We start from the raw sequence: 25,654 nt of genomic DNA, 5'->3' as shown, positions 1-25,654 counted from the left end.
GACAATATAATGCTAAGCGTTTTATTGACTATGTGAAGGTGTTCAACTATGTAGATCACAACAAATTATGGACAACGTTCTAAAGAATGTAATCCCACAACACTTTATAGTGCTCATGAGGAATCTGCTCACAGACCAAGAGGCAGTTGTTCAAACAGAACAAGCAGATACTGCATGGTTTAAAGTCAGGAAAGCTGGGTGTCAGCTGTGTGTCCTTTCACCGTACTTATTCAATCTGTATGCTGAGCAAATAATCCAAGAAGCTGAACTATATAAAGAAGAACATGGCATCGGGATTGGAGGAAGACTCATTAACAACCTGCACTAGGCAGATGGCACAACTTTGCTTGCTGAAAGTGAAGAGGACTTGAAGCACTTACTGATGAAGATCAAAGACCACAGCCTTCAATATGGATTACACCTCAACAGAAAGAAAACAAAAATCCTCACAACTGGTCGAATGAGTAACATCATGATAAACAAGGAAAAGATTGAGGTTGTCAAGGATTTCACTTTACTTGGGTCTACAATCAATGCTTATGGAAGCAGCAGTCAAGAAATCAAATGACGATTTGCAGTGGGCAAAGCTGCTGCAAAAGACCTCTTTAAAGTGTTAAAAAGCAAAGATGTCACTTTAAGGTCAAAGGTGTGCCTTACCCATGGTATGGCGTTTTCAGTGGCCTCATATGCATGTGAAAGCTGGGCAACAAATAAGGAAGGCTGAAGAAGAATTGATGCCTATGAATTATGGTGTGGGTGAAGAATATTGAATATACCATGGACTGCCAAAAGAATGAACAAATCTGTCTTGGAAGAAGTACAGCCAGAATGCTCCTTAGAACCAAAAATGGGGAGCCTTCATCTCACATACTTTGGATACGGTATCAGCAGGGATCAGTCCCTGGAGAAGGACAACATGCTTGGTAAAGTAGAGGGTCAGCCAAAAAGAGGAAGAACCTGAATGAGATGGATGGACACAGTGGCTGCAACAATGGGCTCAAGAAAATAACGATTGTGAGGATGGTGCTGGACTGGGCAATGTTTGGTACTGTTGTACATAGGATCGCCTCAATGGCACCTAACAATAATAATAGCACTATTAAGTGTTTAATTGTTATTTTGTTTGTTTTTTAATAGAAAAAGACCCAACAATTATTTATAAATTTATGTTACAATTAGGAAAATACAGGAAGGAAGTACATCAAAACTCCATAGCTGCAATCTCTGGGTAGTGTGTTTATGGATGATTTTTTCTGCTTCTTCATATGCTTTGCTAATTTACTATGACTAGCATTTTTTTTTATGTAAACAGAATATTTAAAATTTTTTTTACTCAAAAATCTCAGCTTGACAGTTTTGCAGAAGGCTTGTTTTTTGTTTCTAATTCAGCTCTCAGAAATGGGGCGAGATCTTGCTTCCGGAACCAAAGGTGGGTCAGCAGTAAGAGACTTCCGTTTGATGTCTGAGTGCTACCTCACGGGAGACTTCAGGAGCAAAATCTGAAAAGAGTAGGGGTGAGAGACCCTAGTCCCAAAATTAAAATTGGTTCAGAACCAGTAAGTAGAAAAAATATATAACCTTGCAAGGAAAAAAAATCATACACATATATATCTGTTTATATGTATGTATGTATAAAACCCTGGTGGCGTAGTGGCTAAGTGCTATGGCTGCTAACCAAATAGTCAGCAGACGACTCGAGAGCACTTTTTTTTTTATGCATAAAACAGAAAACCACACCCTTTGCTGTCAAGTTGGTTCCGACTCATAGTGGCCCTGTGTTCAACAGAATGAAACACTGCCCTGTCCTTTGCCATCCTCATGATCATTGTTATGCTTGAGCCCTTTGTTGCAGCCACTGTATCAATCCATCTCATTGAGGGTTTTCCTCTTTTCCACTGACCCTCTACATATATATGCATGTAAATATGTATATATATATGCGTATATGCATACATACGTACACACACAAATAAACTTGTTATATCTTTCATTCCCTATAAACGGTCTTGGAAAATATTCTTGCTACCTTGAGCTCATTTAAGACACAGGGTTCTGTGTCACTGCAGCACGTGTTGTTTGGGGGACCTTGCTAGTGTCTTCCTACATAAACAGACAAAAGTATGATAGGGATCCCAACTTCTTGGTTTTGTACTCTCCCCCCAGATTTGTTCTCCTTTATATCATCTTCATTCCTCGTATCTATCTCAGTCCATCAAGTTCCATCATCACAAAATCTTCCCTGGAGAAAGGTCTTAAATTGTAAATAAATTAAACATACACCAGTAGAGAAATGGTTAAGAACACTGTGGTATTATATATGACAAAATGCTTTACTGGTATTAATCGCTTCAAAAAATTGTCCTGAAATATGACTAAAGACTGAAGATATATTAAATGGGAAAAATGGGCTTCAAAATATAGCTGTAGAATTATAATAAATAGGTTGGAATGGAATGGGAAAATACAGCATGGTATTAGAGATGATTTGATTTAGATGGACTAGTGGTGTGCAGTGTATGAGAGTTCAGCTGCTAACCAAAAGGTCAGCAGTTCAAATCTACCGGCCACTCCTCCGTGGAAATCCTACAGGACAGTTCTACTCTGCAGTATAGGGTTGCTAGGAGTTGGAATCAACTCTCTGGCAATGGGTTTGTTTTTTTGGTTTAGTGTTGCTATTAGTAATTTTTGTCTATGTTTTTTCACATTTGTCAATTTTTCTTAGTTTTATTTTCTAAAATAATTATTTAAATTGTGTATAATTTTGTGGAACTAGTGTAAATACCTAATAAGTTGAAGACAAAATGTCCTACAGTGCTATGCAACTCAGTATGTTTAAAACCTTTGCGTAAATTCAAAAAAGAATGTTAACCATTTCTGGGATGGCTATAGAAGAGGCATTTTGGGAGAATGGGTTGATGAATCTCAGGCCTTAGTTGTCCCCTTGAGATAGCCTCATTCTCAACCTTGTAACTATCAGCCCTGCGTGTGAGACAGAGACCAAGTTTATGTATTTCAACAAGCTGCATTTCCTCAGCAGTGTGGCTTTAGCTTTCCACATCAACTTCCAGGCTTTCCAGTCTTTATACCCAGGATTCTATTCTGATTTTCCTTGGGAATTATATTTCATTACACAAATGTGCTTGAGATTTCTTTAAGGCTTTAAGCAAAAATGAATCTATCTTTTCTAAATTCTATTTATCTGTTGCTGAGAAGATACACAGCAAAACATACAACAATTCAACATTTTCTGCAGGTATGTTTCACTGACATTGATTAGTCTTCAAGCTGTACAACCATTCTCATCCTCTTTTCCGAGTTGTTCCTCCCTCATTAACATAAACTCAGTGCCCTTTAAGACTCCTACGTAATCATTCAAGTTGCTCTTGTCACTTTAGTCCCATGTAGATAGTTCTCAAAAGAGCATAATACTCAAGGCAGACCTTTTTTACTAGTTAAGCTAAACTATTGTTCGGTTTTAAGATGACTTTGGGGGATATTTTTGGTTTAAGTTTTAAAGATTATCTAAGGGCAATACTTTCAGGGGTTCATCCAGCTTCCATGGCTTCAGAAAATCTGGAGTCTATGGAATTTGAAATTCTGTTCTTCATTTTCCCCCTTTTGATCAAGTTTCTTCTATGGAATCTTTAACCAAAATATTCAGCAGTGGTAGCTGGGCAACATCCAGATCTTCTAATCTCATGGCAAAGGAGGCAGTTGTTTGTGGAGAAAATTAACCACACTTCCCATATCTTCCTCCTATTTCTGTTGCTTCTTCTTCCTTTGTTGCTCCAGGTGAATAAAAACAAATTGTTGTGCCTAGATGGCTCTGCTCACAAGCTTTTAAGGCCCGAGGCACCATGTGGTGAACTGGAAAGTAGAACAGAAGCAACAAACATGTTATTAGGTCAATTAAGTGGGAAGTTCCATGAAACCATGACCCTAAACCTCCAAACCAAGAAACCAAATCCCACGAGGTTTTTGATTGTACATAAGGAGCCTCAGGAGCCTTTTTTTTCTTTTTTTCTGTCATTGTTGTAAATATGTCTATCACACAGGTTTTGCCAATTTAAATTCTTACAAACATACAGCTTATTGACAGCAATTACAATAATCGGCTGTGCAACCCTACCCTTAATCAATGTGATTTTTCCATCACCACTGACCCCCTTTTCCCCTCCCACCTGCCACTGGGAAGCACTTATAAACTTTGATCTCTGTACATTTGCCTTTTCTTGTCTTTTTATATACATGAGATCATACAATATTTATCCTTTTGTGATTGACTTATTTCACTCAGCATATCTTCAAGCTCCATCCATATTGTATCATGTATTAAGACTTCATTTCTGTAGAATTCCTTTGTATGTATGCACCACATTTTGTTTATCCATTCATCTGTGGATGGTTATTTAATTTGTTTCCATCTATTAGCTACTGTAAATAGTGTTGCAATGAACAATGGTGTACAAGTCTCTGAGTCTCTACTTCCAAGTCTATTGGGCATATACCTAGGAGTGGACTTGCTGGGTCATATGGTAGTTCTAGACTTGTTTCTATTCACCTGGAGCAACAAAGCCAGAAGAAGCATCAGAAACGGGAGGAAGATATGGAATGCGTGGCTAATTTCCTCCATGAAAAAAGGCCTCCTTTGCAATGAGACCAGAAAAGCTGGATGATGCCTGGCTACTACTGCTGAACAAAATTTTTTTAGTTTTTTGAAGAACTGTCACACTGTTTTCCACAACAGCTGTACCATTTTGCATTCCCACCAGCAATGGATAAGAGCTCCAATTTCCTCACATCATTGCCAACACTTGTTTCTTTCTGTGGTTTTGTTGTTATTTGCTTGTTTGTGTTTTATCTAGCCATCCTAGTGTGAGTGAAGCTGTATCTCATTGTAGTTTTGATTTGCGTCTCTCTGATGGCAGGAGACTCTTGTCATCAAGCAAGGGAGAGTGTGTCACATCTGCAGGCCCAAAGAGTTCAGAAGAGTCCTGGGATTCAAGGTTTAAGTATATCTGTTCAGCTGTTCCCATCCCAGTCTCAGGGTCCAGTTTTTCCTGATCATGTCAAGACTTTGAGCATCTTTTCATGTGTCTGGTGGCCATCTGAATGTCCTGTTTGGTGAAATGTCTATTCAAGTCCTTTGCCCATTTTATGATTAGGCTGTCTTTTTGTTGTTAAGTTGCTGAAGTTTTATATATATTTTGGTTATTAGGTTCTTAGTTGATATATGGTTTCCAAAGATACTCTCCCAGTCAGTATTTTGTCTTTTCACCTTTTTGGTAAAATCTTTTGATAAACAAAATTTTTAATTTTTATGAGGTCCCATTTATATATTTTATCTTTTACTGTTTGTGCTTTTGTTCTTATATTAGATAATCCATTGGAATGACAGTGTTGTCCCCACATTTTCTTCTAGGAATTTTATGGTTTTTGTTTGCACATAAAAGTTACCTATTATATGAAAACAAGTAAATGTTTAGTGGTGCCATTATAGTCTGTGTCATTCCTAAAAGGGAGTAACAAAGGTCACTCTCTTAGGGAGTAGACGAGGTCATGCTTGGGCTGAGCTTTGAGACATGAATCAGGGATGATGGGAAGGGCAAAGCTAACATAAGAATCAACAAAGGCAAGAGAGCACCCACATTTGGCAATCTGCAATCAGTGGGAGGCTTGTCAACTATGCTGTTTTAAAATAATTTCATCTCTAGAAATATGGTTTCCACTGAGAGACATTACAGTGTTATGCTTGTGAGCATGGCCCCTAACACCAGACTGCCTGAGACCAGTTATATGAAATACAACAATTTGTTTGTGTATGTATATATGCATACACATACATATTTATGTATATGTTATTTTTTCTATGAAGGGTTAGATGTATGTTCAGAATATTAGTTATGAACCAATTTTAATTTGGGGGATAGGGTCTGTCACCCCAAGTATTTCCAGATTTTGCTGCTGAAATCTCCTATGAAGCAGCACGTGAACACCAGACTGAATTTCCTTACTGCGGACCTTCCTTCAGTTCCTGAAGCAAGATCTCTCCCCACGTCACTCAGAGAGCAGAAATAGAAACAAAGAACAAACGTTCTGCAAAACTGTCAAGCTGAGATTTTTTATTTAAAAATTTTAAGACATTTTTTGTTTTGATGAGAAAAAATAACATGTTTATCACAGTAAATTAGCAAAACACATCAGGAAGCAGAGCAAAAGCATCCATAATTTCACTACTCAGAGATTGCAACTGTGGAGTTTTGATGTTCTTCCTTCCTACACTTTTCTAATTGCGATATAATTTTGGGGAACAATTCTATATTTCTTTTCTACTTTCAAAAGACAATTAGACTTAACATTATGTATTTCCAAATCATCAAATATGCTTGAAAACTTGATTTTTAATGACAGTGAAATATTCTATACTCTGGATGTACCATAGCTCACTAATTGGACACTTGAATTGATATTATTCTGATGTGGTCATTACTGTATTGTTTTCATGAAATTTTTGATTAGCTCCTGGGTGATGCAAGGAGTTTGTAATCTGCTACTAACCAAAAGGTTGGTGGTTCAAACCCACCCAGCAACACCACAGAAGAAAGGCCTGCTGCTCTGCTTCCATATAGATTACCGCCAAGAAAACCCTATGGAGCAGATCTACTCTGTAACACATGGGTCACCACGAATTGAAATCAACTTGATGGCAATGGATTAATTTTGCAGCACCATGTACATTGGGTTTACTGATAACTTTGCTACTTCTGCAATTTAAATCAGTATATTCTTTTCTATAATTGCAGGAAGCAATTGGCTCTTTAAAATTTCCCACGGAGGCTTTTTGACTGCCATAGGGTTCTGAATTAATAATCAGTGGATTTGTGCCTGTCATATCTTTTTCAAGGCATCAAAGGTAGTATAAAAAATCAGACATCTCCAGCCTTTTTAAATATCATCACCCTCCTACTGTTCATCACATAAGCCAGTGCCACCACATAAACAAATGATTCCCTTTCTACTTCCATTTCATCTAAATACCACAGTGAATGTCTTGGTAATTACGATGCAACTGCCTGTCATGGGTTATCACCACTTCACTTACTACCAGCAATGTGGTCCTTAACTGTCAGTCATCCAGACTAATAATTTCATTCTGAGAGTCTACTTTCTAGGGCCATTTTTAGTATAAATCATCTTACCCAGAGTTTCCTCAGGAAGTGGGACCTGAAGCAAAGGCTAGCATGGAGGTGGTTCATTTTGGGAAGTTGGCCCAAAAAATAAGAGTGTGGAACTAAGAATAAAGAAAACAGAAGAAAAGAAAGCCAATCTCAGAATGCATTATTGAACTAGCCAATACTATGAGCAACAGGGGCCCTCTATTTCTCAGTTGAAGCCCTTGCAGAATCTTCAGAAAAGAAGGGGCAGGAGACTCATTTCATCAAGCCAAGGAAGAGTGTGTAACATCTGTAGGCCCAGAGAGTTCAGAAGAATCCTGGGATTCAGGGTTTAAGTGTATCTATTCAGATGTTCCCATCCCAGTCTCAGGGTCCAATTTTTCCTGATCACATCAAGATTTGATGTACAAAATTTGTAAAGACTGGAAAATTTTTTAATTCTTTTGAATTTTAACTCTTTGTAGTTCTATTGAATTTTGTTGAACTCCACTTCTCTAACATACATCCTAGAGAACAATCTATCCCTCTGGCTACAGAAGATAAAAGTTTCTTTAAATTCAGCCTAAAGTGCCTCCTGACTTTTATACCTTATATGCATTGGTAATTAATTAACTTGAGCTTGTCATTTTCACTCTTCAATGCATCCACGGACCCCAGCAACAAACAACCAACTCCACAGTCCTTGTAATTACCATTTCCTCCATATCTCTGAAAGCCAAAGACACTGAACAAACTAATGTGTCCCCTTCTGCCTAAATTCCAAGTGAAAATCTAGTGCCACAATGCCTCAGGATGCCAGAGTCTATCAACACTTCACTCATTATCAGTGATGGGGTCTTTACTGCCATCTGGCCAGCAAATGATACAGTTCTAGAATCCCATACTTAGAATCTGCTCCTTTGGACCATTTCTGGCACCAACTGTCTTAGATCAGGTTCTCCAGAAGCATACCCTGAGAGAATACATGAATAAGTGCTTTATTAAAGAAATATTGCCAGAAAATTGGTAAGGGAACAGGATGGGGAAAGGTAAGAAGTTAAACAAGAATGTGATTTCAGGTAAAGTCCCAGCTTCAGCTAGATCCCTTAAAGATACTTTGAAATATAAATTATGTCCTAGAGTTTCTCCCAGCTTGAGTCAAGTCTCCTGGATGGTCTCTCAAGCCCCAGTACCAGTCAGTATTGGCAAAGGTCCAACACAGGCACTTCAGGATCTCTGCTCATACAGGCCTAGAATCTCTAGTGGTCCAAAGGCAATCCTCAGAAGAGAGTCACACTTGTGAGCTATGAGAACTAAAAGCATGCAGAAGACAGGGAAGGACATCCATAAGAGGTAAAAAGGACCCAAGAGAATCTGGGATAGAGCGCTGACAATATTTACTATACCCTCTTTCCTTGTTTTACTCTTCCCAGTCCAACACTGCAGTTCTTATAATCATTCCCTACATGAGTAAACTGTAAACAAGTTTTTGTCTTAGGTTCTACTTTTTAGGGAAGCCCGGGTTAAGACACATATTTTCAAAGTGCTGAGTAGGAATCGTTATCAACCTAGGATTCTGTATCCAGCAAAAACATCTTGAAAAATTAAAGTAAAATAATGACTTTTCAGACAAACACTGAGAGAATCCATCACATGAAAATCCACCTGAAAAAGTGTATTCTTCAGACAGAAGGAAATGATCCCAGACAGAAGTTCAAAAATGTAGGAAAAAATGGAAAGGTTAAGTGAGTAAGAATAGTGAAAGAAATACTGACTGTATAATAGAATAAAAATAATATTTGTAAGATTTGAATTATATAACAAATGATAATCTACTCAAATAACAGCAAATAGATGAAGAGAGAGGGAAACTAAGCTAAACGGCTTTAAGGTCCTTGCTTTGTTGAGGGGGAAGTTAAATACTAAATTTATATAATGATAAGTCAAGAATGAATATTGTAATCTCCAGGATAAATTTTAAAAGAATAGTAAGAGAACATATAAATAAAAAGCTAATAGCATTATTATAAAACATAATTATTCAATTCTGTAAATTGAATAATACAAAAATATTAATTAATACAAAAAAAGATCAAAAAAGAGAGAAAATAGTACTTGGCGTAGTGAGTATACAGAAAGCAAATAATAATATGGAACATTTCAAACAAAAGATGTCAGTATTTAACATTAAATTCAAATAGACTAATGCTTTAAGTAAAAAAAAAAAAAAGATTATCAGACCCAGAAACAAACACTGCTCTTACAAGAAACACGTTGTAATTATTAGGATGGAATACAAAGTTGAAAGTGAAAGAATGGAAAAACATATACCATACAAATTCTAATATAAAGAAAGCTGGTGTTCCTATACGAATATCAGTAAAATATACTTTACAGCAAAAAGTATTTCTAAAGATGAAGACTAATATTTCATCATGATAAAAGTTTCATCAGTAAGATATAATAATTCTCATTTTTATCACTAAATAACATAGGCTCAATCATTGACAGAAAAGGAGAAATAATCGGGTCTACAATCATCAGGGGAGATTTTAATATACTTCTCTCAGTTACAAATAAAACAGAAAATCAACATGAATACAGGAGATCTGAACAACATGATTAACTGATTTAACCTAATTGACATATAGAGAATACTTACCAACGAATGCAGAATGGGTTATTTTCAATAATCAGAGAGCATTTCTTTAATTGATCATATGCTGATACATAAAACAAGTCTCAACAAATTGTAAAGGATGGAAAATATCTGGAGTATATTCTCTTGACTGAGGAAAATTAAACTAGAAATAACAAAATACACTGGCATTTTTCTACGTATACATGGAAATGAAGAAATTACTCCTAAATAACCATTGGTAAAAGAAATCCTAGTGGAAATTATTAAATATTTTTGCAATTATTAATATTGAAAATATGACATATCAAAACTTGTGAATATTTACCTAGTGACTCTCAGCCCCACATTCATTCTTCTATGCACTGCTCCATAAAGCTGGACCTGGGACTTGGCAAACTACATTTTGTAGACCCTTTGCCAGCTAGCTTCCTGTGAGTGTCTGCCAATAGAGGGCATTAGAGGGAGAACGAAAGGTAGGAGGAGAAAGAAAATTCTCTCTTTTTTTTTCCTTTTGGTTTGCTTTGATTTTTTCCCCCCATTTATTTTCCCTATTTCGGAATCGACTCGACGGCAGTGTTTTTTTTTTTTCAATTAGCATTGCCCCACCAGCAGTTTGCCCCAGTTGGCTCCATCCCTAGGTTCCTTTAAAAAAAAAAAAAACTAGTGCCATCGTAGCACTCTCAAAAGTGGCCTCATCATATCCCCTCAAGATAACAGCAGCAACCAAGTGACCACTCCTCAGAGATCTGCCCACCGACTCCATAGAAAATGTCTTCTGAGATTCTAAGTTTTGGTAGCACCTTCCTACTGTTTCCCCAGGCCTAAGAAGTTGTAGCTTCACCCTGAAGCTATAATTTGAGGCCTCTTGCATGTTCCCTTTTTGCCTTTTTTTCTCCATTCCCTTTAAATTAATTCCCTACATGAAATAGAACACTCGAACAAAATTATAAACTTAGTAGACATCACGGGCATATATAGAACACTCTAGCCAAAAACAGTGGATTACATATTCTCCTCAAGTGCACAGGGAACATACTCTATGACAGACCATATTCTAGGTCACAAAACAAGTCTCACTAAATTTAAAAGAATTCAAATCATGCAAAGTATCCTCTCTAATCAAGATAGACTGAAGCTAAAAATTAAAACAGAATAAAAGCTGGAAAATTCACAAACGTGTGGAAATTAAACAACACAATCTTAAAGAGCCAATATTCCAAAGAAGAAATCACAAGGGAAATTAGAAAATGCTTTGGGAGGAATGAAAAAGAAAACACTACATACCTAAACTGATGGGATATGGTGAAAATAGTGCTCAGAGGAAAGCATGTAACTGTAAATGCCTCCATTAAAAAGAAAGATCACAAATCAATAACCTAACCTTCAACTTTAAGGAACTAGAAAAAGAAGAGCAAACTAAACCCACAACTAGCAGAAGGAAGGAAATAAAAAATATTAGAGCAGAAATAAATGAATCATAAGATAGAACACAGTAGATTCAAGGAAACCAAGAGTTAGTTCTTTGAAAAGATCAACAAAATTGGCAAATCTTTACCTAGACTAAAGGAAAAAACCCTCAAATTACTAAATTCAGAAATGAAAGTGGTACATTACTACAGACTTTGCAGGAAATGGATGATAGAGAATACTATGAATAATTGCACACCAAAAAATTTGATAATGTAGATGAGATGGATAAATTTCTACAAACACACAAGTTATCAAAACTTGAGAAGAAATATAGAATTTGAACAGACCTAGAGCCCTGTGGTGCAGTGGTTTAAGTGCTGGCTGCTAACCAAAAGCCCAGCGATTCAAACCGACCAGCCGCTCAGTGGGACAAAGATATGGCAGCCTGCTTTCATAAGGATTTATAGCCTTGGAAATCCTATAGGGCAGATGGCAGCTCTACTCTGTCCTTATAGGGTCGCTATGAATTAAAATCAACCTAATGGCAATGGGTTTGGTTTGGTGTAATGAGTAAAAAGAGCCCTGGTGGCCAGTGGCTACGTGCTCAGCTGGTAACCAAAAGGTCTCTGGTTTGAAACTTTCTCTCCTTGGGAGAAACATGTGGCAGTCTGCGTCCTTAAACGTTACAACCTTGGAAACCCTATAAGGCAGTTCTACTGTATCCTATAGGGTTGCTATGAGTCAGAATCAACTCAAGGGCAATGGTTTTGGTTGTTCTGTTTTGTTTTGTTTTCATAATGAGTAAAGAGATTGAATCAGTAATCAAAAATCCCCCAACAAAGAAAAGCCCACAACCAGGTAGTTTCACTGGTGAATCCTACAAACGCTTAATAGAAAAAATAAGCCAATTCTTTTCAAAATCTTCCCAATATAGAAAACTCTTCATAGTATGACATGTTCTTGTTCTCTAAGACCAAAATTACCCTGTTATCAAAGCCAGACAAAAATACCACAAGAAAAGAAAACTACAGACCAATATTCGTTATGAATATAGATGCAAAAATCCTCAACAAAGTACTAAAAAATCAAATACAACATGTTAAAAAAACTGTATAACATGGCCAAGTGAGATTTATCCAAGAAATGCGAGAGTATTTCAACATACAAAAATTAATGTAATAGGCATTATTAGAAAGAACGGAAAAAAGCCCACATTTATTACCTCAGTTGAAGAAGAAAAAGCATTTGACAAAATCCAATACACTTTCAAGAAACTGGACCTTTCTTAAAATAAAAGCCAAAGCCTTTACAATGCCCTAACCACTGCCAACTCACTGTCGTTTAGTAGATTCCGGCTCATAGCGACCCCAGGGGCTTTCCAAGGCTGTAAATCTCTACGAAAGCAAACTGCCAAATCTTCCTCTCATGGAGCCACTGGTGGTTTCAAATTGCCAATGCCCTGCAAAGCCCTATATGATCTGCCCTCACCTGTTACCTCTCTGACATCATCTCCTACTACTTTGCCCATTGCTTACGCTCTATAACCACAGTGACCTGCTTGCTGTTACTCCAATGTGTTATGCTTTTTTCTGCCTCTGGTTCCTAGTAAAGACGATTTCTTTGCCCTGGAATACTACTCTCCCAAATATGCACATACATTGATATATAACTTCTTCTAGACATGGTTTAAATGCCACTTTCTCTGTAATGTTTTCCTTATCACCTATTTAAAATTATAATCCCCATACTAACATTCCCTTCCAACTCCATGCTTTATTTTTCTTCGTATTATTTTCTAATATACTATGTGATTATCCTATTTGTTTAGATTGTTTTCTTCTCCCTCAAATAGAATGTAGAAAGAGCAAAAGCAGGGGGTTTTTAGGTTGTTTTCTACAATATTCCTAGGGTCTGGTATAATGAATGGCACATGGTTGGTAGTCAATAAATATTTATGGCATAATGAGACCAGAAGAACTAGATGGTGTCTGGCCACCATTACTGAACATTTTGATCAAAGATTCTATAGAAGAATCCTGACCAAAATGGTGAAATGCAGAACAGAATTTCAAACTTTCAAAGGCTCCAGACTTCCTGGAGCCATGAAGGCTGATGAATCCCTTAAATTAAACCTTAAACCAAAAATATCCCCTAAAGTTTTCTTAAAACCAAACATTACTTTAGCTTCACTGGTAAAAATGCCTGCCTTGAGCATTATGCTTTTTTAAGAATGATCTATAAGAGATCAAAGTGACAACAGCAATTTGAAAGATTATCTATCTAGGAAGCTTAGGGACAGGGAATTTATGTTAATGAGGGAGAAACAACTCAGAAAAGGAGGGTGAAAATGGTTGTACAACTTGAAGAATGTAATCAGTGTTACTAAATGGTACACGTAGAAATTGTTGAATTGATGTATGTTCTCAACAACAAAATAAAATAAAATAAAACATATTTATGGCACAGCTGAATGTCAATCAAATTTTTTGAACAGTCATTTTTCTGTGATACACTTAAATGCAACTCAAATATTTCTAACAAATATTACATGTACAGGTAGTTGATAGGCAAAGAAGATTTTGTCCTTTTTCAAAATTGGAATGGGGGCCTAAATGTTGTAGTTAGGTGCTGCAGAGTTGGTTCCAACTCACAGAAACCCTATGTACAAGAGAACAAAACACTGCCCTGTCCTGCACCATCCTCACAATCGTAGTTATTCTTTTTAAACCCATTCTTACAGCGTCTGTGTCAATCCATCTCATCCAGGGTCTTCCTTTTTTTCCACTGACCCTCTATTTTACCAAGCATGATGTCCTTCTCCAGGGACTGATCCCTCCTGACAACATGTCCAAAGTATGTAAGACACAGTCTTACCATCCTTGCTTCTAAGGAGCATTCTGGCTGTACTTCGTCCAAGACAAATTTGTTCGTTCTTTTGGCAGTCCATGGTATATTCAATATTCTTCCCTACCACTGCAATTCAAATGTGCAAATTCTTATTCAGTCTTCTTTTTTCACTGTCCAGATTTCCCATGCATGTGAGGAGACTGAAAATGCCATGGCTTGGGTCAGGTGCACTTTAGTCTTCAAGGTGACATCTTTGCTTTTCAACACTTGAAAGATGTCTTTTGCAGTGGATTTGCCCAACTCAATGGGTTGTTTGATTCCTTGACTAATGCTTCCATGGGTGTTGACTGTGGATCCAAGTAAAACGAAGTCCTTGACAAATTCAATATTTTCTCCATTTATCATGGTGTTGCTTATGGTCCATTTGTGAGAAATTGTGTTTTCTTTGTGTTGAGGTATAATCCATACTGAAGGCTGTGGTCTTTGATCTTCATCAGTAAGTGCTTCAATTCCTCTTCACTTTCAGCAAGCAAGGTTGTGTCATCTGTTCTTCATATGGTCCAGCTTCTCCAATTATTTGCTCAGCATGCATATTGAATAGGTATAGTGAAAAGATACAACCCTGGCACACACCTTTCCTGACTTTAAACCATGCAGTGTCCCCTTTTTCTTTTTGAATGACTGCCTCTTGATCTATGTACAGGTTTCTTATGAGCACAATTAAGTGTTCTGAAATTACAATTCTTCCCAACATTATCCATAATTTGTTATGATCCACTCAGTCAAATGCCTTTGTGTAATCAGTAAAACACAGGTAAACATCTTTCTGATATTCCCTGCTTTTAGCCAAGATCCATCTGACATCAGCAATAATATCCCTGGTTCCATGTCCTCTTCTGAATCCAGCTTGAATTTCTGGCAGTTCCCTGTGGATATGCTGCTGCAGCCAATATTGAATGATCTTCAGCAAAATTTTAATGTTGTATGATATTAATGATATTGTTCAATAATTTCCACATTCGGTTGGATCACCTTTCTTGGAATAGGCACAAATATGGATATATTCCAGTCAGTTGGGCCAGGTAACTGTCTTCCAAATTTCTTGGCATAGAAAAGTAAGCATTTTCAGAGCTGTATCCATTTGTTGGAACATCTCAATTGGTATTCCGTCAATTTCTGGAGGCTTGTTTTTCACCAGTGCCGGACTTCTTCCTTCAGTGCCATCAGTTCCTGATTATATGTTACCTTGTGAAATGGTTGAACATTGACCAATTCTTTTTGGTATAGTGACTCTGTGTATTCCTTCATCTTCTTTTGATGCTTCTTGAGTCATTTAATATTTTCCCTGTAGAATCCTTTGGTATTGCAACTCGAGGCTTGAATTTTTAATTCTTTCTTTCAGCTTGAGAAATGCAGAGCATGTTCTTCCTTTTTGGTTTTCTATCTCCAGGACTTTGCACATTATCATAATACTTTACTTTGCCTTCTTAAGCCATCCTTTGAAAAATCTTCTGTTCAACTCTTTTACTTAATCATTTTTTCCTTTTGCTTTAGTTACTTGATGTTTAAGAGCAAGTTTCAGGGTCTCTTATGACATCACTTTGGTCTTTTTTTCTTTCCTGTCTTTTTAGTGACCTTTTGCTTTCTTCATGTATGATGTCCTGGATGTCATTCCACAACTCCTCTGGTCTTTGGTCATTAGTGTTGAACATGTCAAATCTATTCTTGAGATGGTCTCTAAATTCAGGTGGGGTATACTCAAGGTCTTACTTTGGCTCTTGTGATCTTATTCTAATTTTCCTCAGTTTCAGCTCAAACTTGTGTGTGAGCAATTGATGGTCTGTTCCACAGTTGGCCCCTGCCTTATTCTAGCTGATGATGTTGAGCTTTTCCAATGTCTCTTTCCACAGATGTAGTCATTTGATTCCTATGTATTCCATATGGCAAGGCCCATGTGTATAGCCACCGCTTATGTTGGTGAAAAAAGGTATTTGCAATGAAGAAGCGTTTTTCTTGCAAGATTCTACCATCCAATCTCTGACATTATTGCATTCAATGTCAAAAAGACCGCTTCAAGATCTATCCTGAAGTACAACTGAGTTGTACTTGAAATGGTCTTTTTGACAGTGAATGCAATGACATTCCTCTTCAAGTTGTCATTCCCAGCCTAGCAGACGGCACGATTGTGTGATTCGAAATGGCAAACACCAGTTAATTTCAGTTCACTAACGCCTAGGATATGGATGTTTATGCCTTCTATTTCATTATTGACGATTTCCAATTTTCCTAGATTCATACTTTGTACATTCCATGTTCCGATTATTAATGGATGTTTGGAGCTGTTTCTTCTCATTTTGAGTCAGGCCACATCAGGAAATGAAGGTCCCAAAAGCTTGACTCTACCCATGTCATTACGGTCAACTCTACTTTGAGGAGTCAGCTCTTCCCCAGTCATCTTTTCAGTGACTTCCAACCTGAGGGGCTCTTCTTCTGGCACTATATCAAGTAGTGCTCTGCTGTTATTCCTAAGGTTTTCACTGGCTAATTCTTTTCAGAAGTAGACCCCTGGCTCTTTCTTCTTAGTCTGTTTTAGTCTGCCTCACGGTAGAGTTTCCTATTGTATCTATTACAACAATTCCTATTACTGCTTGATTATTCCCCAGGAAATTGCAACATTGCCTGGATATTAGAGAGGAAAGCAAAGAAAGAATCTAATTCCACAGCTACACTATCCTTTGGGGAATAGCAAGACTTGGAGTTTGATTATAAGTGAAAATTCAAAAATAGTCTTCTCTGTTGAATAAGCACTATCAAATCCTGAGAGATAGCCTCAAATCCCAAAAGGCCACAAGGCAAGGAAATAGGCTTATATAATATCGTCATCTGGTCTTTCATCTTGACCATAAACATGAGCTTTGAGGTTAGGAAGAAAATCTCTTTTAGGGTTCACCTTTTGCAACTTATGAGATTCAAACTGGATCATCCAATTTCTCGGGAGTCCCTCACATGGCTTTTGCTCCAGGGAGCAATATTTTATCTCCCCTCTCTGACCTTCTTCTCAGCATTCATCCAAGGAGTGAATGGAAACCATATGACATGTGAGCCATAACTACTCATTTTTATTTTACTTTAATCGATATAATAAAAAATGTGTTTTCTTCTTGTCTTTGAAAAACTAGGTATATTTTTGTTTGATTTGATTGAAACACTGGCAATAATAATAATAAAACCTTGAAATGTGAATTTTCCTTCTTATTTCCCTGAGTCTAGAAGATATTTTTCATATGATTTTCATCCCTTTTCAGGATATATTTACAAAGTGGCTTAGGATTTCAAGTGAATATATATATTAACTGATAAATTGCTAGAGAAAGACTTATTTTGATGATATTTTTTGCTTGGTGAGTAGAGGAAAAATGGAGATGTCTCTTTTCAGAAATGTCTTCTCTCTCAAGGCCATATTTTGCTTTTGGTTTTGTTAATGTGGTCTGGTTTTGTGAATTAATTCCTCTCTAAATTACAAAAATATTCACCATGTGTGGATTTTTTTTGTTGTTATTGCACACATAGAATTTACTCTAAACTGTGACATTGGACAATTACTATCACCAGGAAATAATCAGGACCAAGACGAGTGAGTACTGATAATGACTTAAAACAAATCCATTGTCAGTGACCTCTAAGTAAAATAAATTAAGTGAAATGGCTGAGAGTAGGGTCTGGTGTTAATAGGACAAAGGACTACCTAAAGGACAATAAGATAATTCATTGAAGTATAAAAATATATTTCAAACAAAATATTAAGAGACAAGATTCCCCCAAAGGACCTGGTCAATTGAGTGAATTCGTTCTTTAAAAATATTCAACAGGAGTACAGGTTCTCTGTTTGGGATGATGAAAAAGTTTTGGAAGTAGTGGTAACAATTGTACAATATTGTGAATGTAATTCATGCCACTGAAATGTACACTCAAAATTATTGAAATGGAAAATTTATGTTATACATATTTTACCATAAGAAAAAAAATTTAAACTCAATGGACAGAGTTTTAGACAATCCATAGACCCAAGGATTTTCCTGGGCTTTTTGCTTCATCTGTCTGTAAACACTAGTCCTTCCATATTAGGTAACGTCTCAATAAACCTCAGTGTAGTAAAAGAATCAACCATGTATGTGGTATAATCTGTGGAACCCTGACTTTATCACCCCATACCGAAATATGTCATGGGCTCCCCTGGCTCAAGGTCTTAGATTGCCACCTTAAAAAGGCTTCCTTAAATATTCCTCATAAAATGCAAAAATAGTGTCACACATAGAAAATAAATCAAACTTCAGCAAAATGTATTGAAGGTTTACTGTTGATCCCAGGATTATAAACTCTATAAGGGCAGGATCTGTCATACTCACACCAATTTCTCCAGCACTTAAAAGACCCATGGACACACTAAAGAAGTTCAATGAATACTTCTGAAGAATTACACTGCCTAATGTAATAGATCAGAGAGAAAGCCCGAGGAAACAGAATTGAGTTTTGACTCCATAACAACTACCTGGGGTGGAAGTAGCAGGAGGGAGAGAAGTGAGAAGTTCCATATTTCAGGTTGTACAGCTAGGAATCACATAGATGCGACATCATAGTAATATATTAAAAAAAAAAAAACCTGAAAGTCTGTGGAAAAGGGAGAAAAAAAGGAAAGTGTGGGAAAGGGCAGTGAATAAAAGAATATGGAAATTCTCACAGAAATCTAAAACATATTTACCTTTCAATTTTTCTTGCAGCCTACTTGGACATGGCTACCAAGTACAGGCGCATTAAATTTAGCCACAGTCACTCAAAACAGCTGCCGTCACTAACGTCAAACACTTTGATGGCCATATCTGTTTCACATATTCACTTGGGAGTATATCAAAATGCTTAACAGGTGCAATTTAGAGGCCAAAGTATAGGGCTCTTCTTCACAATGTATTGTGCATCCAGCCACCTAAAATAAAGGGAGCATTTTTTTTTTTAACACCAAAAACACATTGATCATGAATACACGGAGGAGTTTAAAAGATCATCTACCCTGAAATGAGAGAGATTCTTTTTATTCTCTCTTTAAAACACTATGAGTATGCTGGAGGATGTGAGAGTAAAAGTAAGTATTAATTTGAGTCTTCATATTAATTTGTGCACTGCATTGAAATAGTCTTTTAAAATATCTTGATTTAAGTTTTTTTTTTTTCCAGATCATAATGATTTTAATAGTGATATAAGGAGGTTTTCATAGTACCATAGAAAGAACTTTACGTATATGGAAATTTGTGCACAATACCCTGTACTATCAGCAGTGCAGGTAGACAGATGAAAAATAGACTAATTGAGCTTAGATAACTTGCCAAATTCACAAAAGTGTGCATTCCTAGGGTCTAGTCTAGTGCTCTTACCCAGGTAAATATTTGTTCTCAGTTGACGTTTTCCCTTCTTTCTATTATTGGGTCCTATTAAAATGAGATTATGTGTTCAGGGAATGATCATGAAAACCAGTTTTTGTGACATAAGCAAACATCTATCTGTTGCTTAAGCAAAAGTCTAAAAAAGGATAAAGAATTTTGGTGTTTCCAGGAAGAATCAGCATTCTCCTTTAGAGTTTAATAGCTGGTGTTATTTTCCTGTCTTTCAGACTAATGAATACATCTGGCAGAGACACCACCAGCTCTGTTAGCTACTTTATCCTCCTGGGCTTTCCCTCAAGCCCAGAAATGCAGCTCCTCTACTTCGGGCTCTTCTCAGTAACCTACACGCTGACCTTGATGGGGAATGCAGCTATTGTCTGTGCTGTGTGCTGGGACCTGCGCCTTCATGCTCCTATGTACATATTCCTGGGGAATTTCTCTTGTCTAGAAATATGTTATGTTACCACAACTGTCCCTAACATGTTGGCCAACTTCCTCTCCATAAGCAAGTCCATCTCCTTTGTGAGTTGTTTTGTACAATTCTACTTTTTCTTCTCTTTTGGATGTGATGAGGGCTTCTACCTTTGCATCATGGCCTTTGACAGGTACCTTGCCATCTGCCGTCCTCTACATTATCCACGCATCATGACTAAAGAGCTGTGCACTGGCCTGGCCATCTTTGGATGGTCTTGTGGGTTAATCCTCTTCCTAACCCCAGTTGTTGTCATTTCACAATTGCCCTACTGTGGCCCAAATATCATCGACCATTTTGTGTGTGATCCTGTCCCATTGATGATGCTGTCCTGTTCTGAAGACACCACCACACAGCTCATTTACTCTGTTTTCAATGCTATCTTCATGATTGTCACTTTTCTCTTTGTCCTTTGTTCCTATGCTCTGGTGATTCTGGTTGTGCTACGGATGCCCTCAGCAGCGAGCAAACGCAAGGCTTTCTCCACTTGTGCTTCCCATCTGGCTGTGGTGGTTCTGTTTTTTGGCTCTGTTATGGTGATGTATGTGAACCCAGGATCAGAACATCCAATGAAAATGCAAAAAATTGTTACCTTGTTTTATTCTGTGATAACACCTCTATGTAATCCTCTAATATACAGCCTCAGAAACAAGGAGATGATGGCTGCTCTGAGGAAAATCTTCAGGATTGAATGAACTATTCATAAAATATAAACGTGAATGAAATTCCATCTCTCAAATGCAATTTACCTTAATAAAACATAAGTGATGTATTTGTCTGCAAAATTCATTAAGTTTTATTAAGAAATTTATGAGGACCCAAAATCATCTTAAGCACCACTCAAGACTCCTTTGTTTTGTTTGTACTTTAGATGAAGGTATACAGAGCAAATTAGTTTCTCATTGAATAATTAACACACATAGTGTTTTGTGACATTGGCTGCCAACCCACGACATGTCAACACTCTCCACTTCTCGACCTTGGGTTCCCCATTTTCATTTGTCCAGTTTTCCTGTCCCCTTCTGCCTTCTTGTCCTTGCGCCTGAGCTGCTAAGCTCATTTAGTCTATGTACATGGTTGGGTTGTGTGTATTGTTGTTTGTTTCATGAGCCTATCTAATCTTTGGCTGAAGGATGAACCTCAGAAGTGACTTCAGCACTGAGTTAAAAGGGTGTCCAAGGCCATACTCTCAGGGTTTCTTCATTTCTGTCAGACCAATAAGTCTGGTCTTTTTTTGTGAGTTTGAATTTTGTTCTACATTTTCCACAGCTCTGGCTGGGACCCTCTATTTTGATCCTCCTCAGAGCAGTAGGTGGTGGTAACGGGGCACCATCTTGTTGTGCTGGACTCAGTCTCCTGGTGGCTGTGCTAATTGTAGTCCAATGGTCCTTTGGACTAATCTTTCCCTTGTGTCTTTTGTTTTCTTCATTCTCCCTTGCTCCAGACAGGGTGGGACCAGTGGAGTATCTTAGATGGCTGCTCACAAGCTTTTAAGACTCCAGATGCTACTCACCAGAGTAGGATGTAGAATATTTTCTTTATAAACTGTGTTATACCAATTGAGCTAGATATCCCCTGAGACCATAGTCCCCAGTCCTCAGCCCAGTGAGTTTGGATGTGACTATGAAGCCTGTATGACTTTTTCTTGATCAAGTTGTGCTGACTTCCCCAGTATTGTGTACTGTCTTGCTCTTCACCAAAGTTATCACTTATCTATTGTCTAGTTAGTGTTTCTCCCTCTCGACCCCTTCCCTCCCTCATAACCATCAAAGATTATTTCTTTCTGTGTGTAAACTTTGTCGTGAGTTTTATAATTGTGGTCTCATACAGTATTTGTCCTTTTGTGATTGACTTATTTCACTCAGCATAATGCCTTCCAGATTCATCCATGATGTGAGATGTTTCACAGATTTATCACTGTTCTTCTCTTTTGCGTAGTATTCCATTGCGTGTGTGTACCATAGTTTGTTTATTCATTTATCTGTTGATGGGCACTTAGGTTGTTTCCAACTTTTTGCTATTGTGAATAATGCTTCAATGAACATGGTTGTGCATATCTATTCACGTGAAGGCTCTTACTTCTCTAGGAGATATTGTAGAAGTGGGATTGCTAGATCATATGATATTTCTTTTTCTAGCTTTTTAAGGAAGCACCATATCGTTTTCCAAAATGGTTCCACCATTTTGCATCCCTACCAGCAGTGCATAAGAGTTTCAATATCGCCACAGCCTCTCCAATATTTATTTTATTTGTTTTATTCGAGCCTGTAATATCAGGGTGAGATTCACCACAAGACTCTAAAAGTCTCTTTTAAGGAGAATATATTTTAACATTCATAAGAATATATGTATTAGATTTTGTATTGAAGTTAATGTCAAATATATAACATTTTAATGTATCTACATATAATTCAATTTCTAAAAGGAAGACAGTAGAAGCCTTCTTTGTAATATTTGTCTGAAGCAACTTATACACATATAATAAAGACATAGACAGTTTTGAGGATTAACAACATAAGCCAATAAATCCCCACTGGGAGATGCTGACTAAAAATGAAGACTCAAGTGTGAAGGAGTCCACCTTGTCAGAGTGTTCCTACCTCTAAGGAAGGAAAGTGTTCTTCACTTGAAGGATCCTCAAGAAACACACTAACAACCTTACCTGGATATTAAATCATTTTTCAGAGAACACATAAAGTAAGGATTAGGATTTTAAAATATTAGTTACCTGAAAATATAGTAAAGGTAAGAGCTAAATATAAAGAATTAAGCATTATGAAGGCCACAGCTCACTTTGCAGTAAATCCAGTTTAAACAATAGCTTCTGATACCATTTTTGGCTTAGTGTGGATACTGCGCAATTTATTTATATACTGCCTGTAAAAATTGTGTGAGGGCAGCATCCGACCTACTCTAACTTCACTAAGGGGTGAAGGAATCACCATCAGCATCAGCCCAAAGCCAATTTTATGAGGTAGAGCTCAGACATACCTCCTCTCTCCAGCCTTTTTACTAATTTGGATATCGGTTGACCCTCCCACACATGGCAGTCTTTACTTCTCGGCTGGATTCAATAATTCTTTGCAGTGGCCACACAGAATTCACAGACAATACCGTTATAGGGCTTACAATTCAGGATCAGAAACAATGCAGGATACAATTTTTCTATCAGAATAGCCATTTCTCAGCATTGCTCACAGGCCAGCCTCTCTCTGGCCCTCAGCCCCTCAGCCCCTCAGGCCTCGTGGGCTGATCTGACCTCTGCCCAGCTCAAGCAAGTGTTACAAAGCTCTTTAGCTCCACTGATAAATGCCTAGAGCCACCCCACTCCACCAGTAAGCTTTGGCCTTAAGTCTCTCAGGTCTTTTACTCCATGGGACAACAAGCTTAGCTCTGCCAAGTGCCCAGAGGCACCACACCTGCCAGCAAGCCTCCTGCCTGAAGGTGCTCAGCTTTCATGCTCCATGGGCCAGGAAGCCTGCCACACTATCTCCCACCAGTCTCAGTTCTGCTGCCTCTGCTGCCCCCATTTCTCTGCTGCTGCTTCTAGCTGTCTCTCATTGTCTCTGGTGTTATAGCTCTCTCTGTCTCCTGGGTCAAGGAGGTTCTCTAGGCAGGGATCCTGGGTCCAAAGGACACACTTCACTCCTGGCTCTTCATTCTGGGTGGTAGTGGTCCCCCCACCACCCACCCTAATTGCTTCTCTCTCCTTTTATCTCTTGTAAGATAAAAGGTGTGACTTAAGTAAAGGCATGACTTGAATAAGGATGGTAAGGGTAGTGGCTGGGGTAAGGTTGGTGACTTGAGTCACACACTCCAATAAGGTGGTGACTCAAGATACATCTTAACCTAATTCTGCCTCATTAACATAGCAAACAACTCCCTCCCAAATGGGACCATAACCACAGGCATAGAGGTTAGGATTTAAAACACATCACAAAATGGTGGATAATTATATCAGATCACAAAATAGAGGATAACTACATCATTACATAACTGCCAAACCACTGAAAATTATGGCCCAGCCAAGTTGACACATATCCTTAACCATCACAGTTCCTATACACCTTATGTGCATAGCCTCAACCAATCATTATGTGAGAATCACAAAGAATAAGGCTAGAAAGGCCATATGAAGTAATTCACTGTCCACTCAGCTGTAAACATTCTTAAAATCATTTCTATAAAATATTTTAATAACATTGTTGCTTTAATTTCTGTGGCCTTTTGTTTTCAAACATGCCTTTCAAAAACTTAATGCAAATGAATTTGTAAACTTTTCGAACTGGAGGCACTCATGTCAAGCATGAGAATGATGGGGCCACCATGCTTTTTCAGGATCAGAATGTAAACCATTTGTTCATGGGAAGAATGTGTCAAGATATAAACAATTTGTTCCCTGGAAAAATATGTTCATAACTGAAATCCGGCTGGTGTCACTCACCTAGCTGGTAAGTCAGTCCCTCCTAGCCAAGTGACAGACCTTAACTTTTCAAAGAACTTCAAACTGAAGCTGATATTATCTATAATTAATCATTAACCTCATTCCTCTCTCTGCTTGAACAGTAGAGCGCTTTGTATTTCCACTTACCACTGCCCAGCTTGAGCTGCATGATTCCTCAATAAAACTCCTCTTCTTTCACTCCTAACAGAGTACAAGATTTTCATCTTTGAGAAATTTAAGAAATGTAATTTACAGAATTTTAATGTGTATCATTCAAGAATTCATTTGCTCCATAACATGAGGTGCAGCAGCAGTTGGATTTTTTTTTTTTTTTTCATGAAGACCTGGGTTGAGAGTATATTCTGGGCTTAAAAGACAGGATTTCTGTGAGTTTGGAAATGAAGCAGTTATCTTTACTCTACTTTACACAAGAAAAGTAAATCAAGTAGTGGAGTTGTCTTAGAAAATAAAACACTTGACTCCTATCTCATACTATATATGGAAAGACATTCCTAGATAAATTCTAGTCTCATATGTAAAAAAGTGATATCATTATGGAAGCAGCAGCCTCTACATTGTATTTAAATCAGAAACAGGCCAAAGGCAAGTCTTTATTCTAAATACTGTCAGATAACAGGAAAATGATAAATTGAACTGACCTCTCTGTGCCTAGAATTATTTTCACAGAGGACACCTATGTTTGGGATAGCAAAGAAAGGAAGAGAGTATATACACTTATGATATTACAATTTAATGAAGAATTAACATTAATTAATTATTCATGAAGTAGGACTATTCCTAGCAAGGAAACAAACTTATCCATCCCATGTTTCCAAGTAAATCTTTCAAGTCAAGAGGTTAAAAACACTGCATGGGAACAGATAGATGTACATCACTGTTTATTACAGCACTATTTATTCACAATAGCCAAAAGGTGGAAACAACCTATGTGTCCATCAAAGAATAAATGAATAAACAAAATGGTGTACATACATGCAATGGAGTGTTACTCAGCCATGAAGAAAAATGAAGTCTTGATCCATGTGACAATGTGAATGAACCTTGAAAACCTTATGCTCTATGAAATGTCAATCACAAAAAGATAAATATTATATGATCTCACTAATATGAAATAACAAGAATAGGCAAATGTACAGAGACCAAAGTTTATTAGTGGTTATCAGGGGTGAGAAAGAGGGAGAAAGGGAGAACAATTGTTTAGGAAGCAGTAAATGTTTGTTTATGGTGATG

General features: G+C 37.4%; 1 protein-coding gene across 1 annotated transcript; it reads left to right on the top strand.

Annotated features, from left to right (window-relative positions):
* The first annotated feature begins 19,863 nt into the window (after positions 1-19,863).
* Positions 19,864-20,654, top strand: LOC100655704 (olfactory receptor 11G2-like). Its single transcript, XM_064291833.1, has one exon. It carries the CDS (start codon positions 19,902-19,904, stop codon positions 20,652-20,654), a length of 753 nt encoding a protein of 250 aa, XP_064147903.1. The 5' UTR covers positions 19,864-19,901.
* Positions 20,655-25,654: the final 5,000 nt, after the last annotated feature.

Source organism: Loxodonta africana, chromosome 10 (assembly GCF_030014295.1).
Source record: "Loxodonta africana isolate mLoxAfr1 chromosome 10, mLoxAfr1.hap2, whole genome shotgun sequence".
Lineage (NCBI taxonomy): Eukaryota > Metazoa > Chordata > Mammalia > Proboscidea > Elephantidae > Loxodonta > Loxodonta africana.
This window is presented reverse-complemented; position numbering and strand designations above follow the sequence as displayed.

What these genes read in the sequence shown, in the direction of transcription:
- LOC100655704 (XM_064291833.1), top strand. Translation starts at nt 19,902, where the DNA reads ATGTACATATTCCTGGGGAATTTCTCTTGTCTAGAAATATGTTATGTT.